Source organism: Callorhinus ursinus, unplaced genomic scaffold (genome assembly GCF_003265705.2).
Source record: "Callorhinus ursinus isolate GAN/ISIS: 27379988/994484 unplaced genomic scaffold, GSC_fseal_2.0 scaffold33, whole genome shotgun sequence".
In the NCBI taxonomy this organism is placed as follows: domain Eukaryota; kingdom Metazoa; phylum Chordata; class Mammalia; order Carnivora; family Otariidae; genus Callorhinus; species Callorhinus ursinus.
In genome coordinates this window covers 7,921,740-7,924,370 of record NW_027397095.1, presented here as the reverse complement: position 1 = coordinate 7,924,370, position 2,631 = coordinate 7,921,740, and the positions used below count along the sequence as shown (strand labels likewise).

The window sequence follows — 2,631 nt, the reverse complement described above, 5'->3', positions numbered from 1 at the left end:
ATGATTTGTCTTTCCATCTGGCCTGCAACAGGGTTAACTTAACGAATGCCCTTACCATCCATCTACTACTATGCAAAAAGGAGTTCTACTTTTAGCTTCAAAGGAGTGTCACAAATTTATCCCCTCCCCCTCCTCACTCCTTTATTCCCTCCCTTCCCTAGCAACTGGTAACCTCAGAAAGAGAACTCCAAATCTAGAAAGAAGCAGTTGGTCTCTGGCTTCACTCGAGTTGCCAAGCTGCTCTAAGGCAGAAGCACAAGTCCTCTCTCCAGACTGAATTGGCCTAAGTGGGCATTCAGCTTGTTTTCTCCATCACCTCACGAAGGTTTTCCTGATCAACTTTCTCCATGGCTTGCATTGAAAATGTGTAAGTACAAAACTGAGTAGAACTGTTTAATTTTGAAGGCAAAAGGCAGTTTTAATTGTTTTTCTGTGTAACTGGGACAGGGACGAGTGGGTTGGAGAGAGTGCAGGAGGGGATCACAGACAATACATTGCCAGACACAAACTCAGGTACTAAAAATACTGGATTTAAGGGCAGCAATTCTTTAAACGTAATTTTGAAACAAATGTTGCAAATTCGTAGTCTAAATAGTTGGTGTTAAACTTGAGGAAATTCGTTCTCTAGGGTGTTGTACAGGTTGAATGAAAGAAAATTTTAACAAAATTCTGTTGCAAATGTTGAATGGTGCTTCAGAGAGACAAACAAACTGGAGTGTTTGTTAACACAAATAACCTTTCTTTTACTTCTATGGAGAAAGAAAAAAAAAAGTCTTTCCTCACAAGACTTTCCAGGACCCTCCTGCCAGAATCTGAATGCTGGGCTTTAGTGGATCATAGGTCCTACGGGGGTGGGGGGGACTGGAAAGACCTACTGTTATCTATGGCAAGCCTGCGCATGCAGTTCTCTGAGTCTTCTCCGCTTCCTTGCTGCCTTGAGGAAGTGGGGACTTGGGGAATGGGGTGGAGCCACAAGAAAGCCAGAAAGGGAAATCGGGTTGGCTGTTTAAAGAAGCCACCTGGTACAGTGAACGTGGGCTAAAAAAGTGCTTGCTGACTTTTTACGTGGGAGGAGATAGGTTTTCCCTTCCCCCTTGTATATTCCAGCGAGTTTAATCCATCACATATTTCATATATTCTCAGATCACTGCATTTCCTATTAATTTATTTATTTCTATTTTTGCAAGCCTTGGTGGGCACGCCTCTTCACCCAATGGAGTAGTTGCCGATGAGTGTGGGATGCGGGAGCCGCGCCCCGACGACGTGTCCCTCCAGTGTCCGAGTTCCATGCCAAAAGATGATGCAGAGCCTTGGGGCCACCATCGCGTCCTGCAGAGACCTCCCCTCAATGTGCTGACTGACCTGGCGAGAGAGCAGCTGGAGCGCCCCTCCGAGACAGCAGGAGCCTGCATTCCTGTCGACAGTTCAAGAGCTCACAAACACCCCTATGGGCCACCACCTGCTGTTACGGAAGAGGCCTTAGCAACAGCAGAAGTAAATAGCTCTGAGGGGCTGGCAGGCTGGAGGCTTAGGGGACAGGATTCTATTAATGTGTCCCAGGAATTCTCTGGCAGCCCTCCCGCACTGATGATAGGGGGGGCAAAGGTCAACAGTGGGGGCACCGAGAGAGGTGGCTATAATGCAAGGTTATACATGGCTTTGCCACGAGGTCAGGGGTTCTTTTCATCCAGGGCTCCACAAGTAAGAGGCCCCCCACATATCCCCACGGTTAGATCAGGGGTAATGATGGAGCTGCCTCCAGGAAATACAAGAATGGCCGGCAAGGAAAGGCTGGCTCATGTTTCTTTCCCACCCGGAGGCCCCCGGCACCCCGTGGAGAATTGGCCTAGGCCCCTCGCCTTGTCTTCCAGTACTCCCGGTTTACCTTCTCGTCCTACTGCTCATTGCTTTGTACCTCCTCGACCTCCGAGTTTCAGTCCATTTCTTGCTATGCCTATTGCTTTTGCTCCACCCCCAATATTTGGTCCTCCACTGCCTTCTTATTTTGCCAATTTTCCTTCCTGGGGCATGCCGGCTCCTGCACCCTCAAACAGAGAGAACAACTGATGACAAAAAAGGGAGGGGGAAAAAAGGGTTGGGGGAAGAGATGAAAATTACTCATTTATGTTTTTATATTTGAAACCCCCTACCCTCTTAACGCTTTGCTTAGCACTAATGTGCCTTATGTGTTTGGAGATTCAATAAAGATTCTAAACTTTGAAATATTGTGAATTATTTTTAAAAACGCCACCCCGGGAGCTTAAACCCTGGCTTTTGTTTTCTAACTTTAAGGAAATTAAAGCAGTAATGTGCTCGTACTTTCTAAGTAGCTTAGTTGAATCCCTATCCTTGGCTTGCAGCTGTGTGACTGCGGGAGGGTGAGTTGGGTTCTTGTTAGGCCAAATCCAGGGTGGGGAATTACTACCCACCTAAGGTTATGGAGTTTGCTCAGAGCAGGATGGGAAAATTAAAGACCATAAAGTAGACCAAAGTCTAGGTAATAGAGAAAAGTGCACAATGAGTAAGAATAGGATGAGACCAGTGAAAGTACTAACCAACATTTAACAGCCAGTTAGAGGCAGAACCAGGCTGAAAGTGAGGAAGGGCTGGGGAGGGACGCCTGGGGGGGCT

At 47.1% G+C, this 2,631-nt stretch overlaps 1 protein-coding gene across 1 annotated transcript; it reads left to right on the top strand.

Annotated features, from left to right (window-relative positions):
* The first annotated feature begins 229 nt into the window (after positions 1–229).
* On the top strand, positions 230–2,187 carry PRR32 (proline rich 32). The gene is made up of 2 exons (XM_025852601.2): positions 230–367; positions 1,188–2,187. Exons 1-2 carry the CDS (start codon positions 348–350, stop codon positions 2,065–2,067), a joined length of 900 nt encoding a protein of 299 aa, XP_025708386.1. The 5' UTR covers positions 230–347; the 3' UTR covers positions 2,068–2,187.
* Positions 2,188–2,631: the final 444 nt, after the last annotated feature.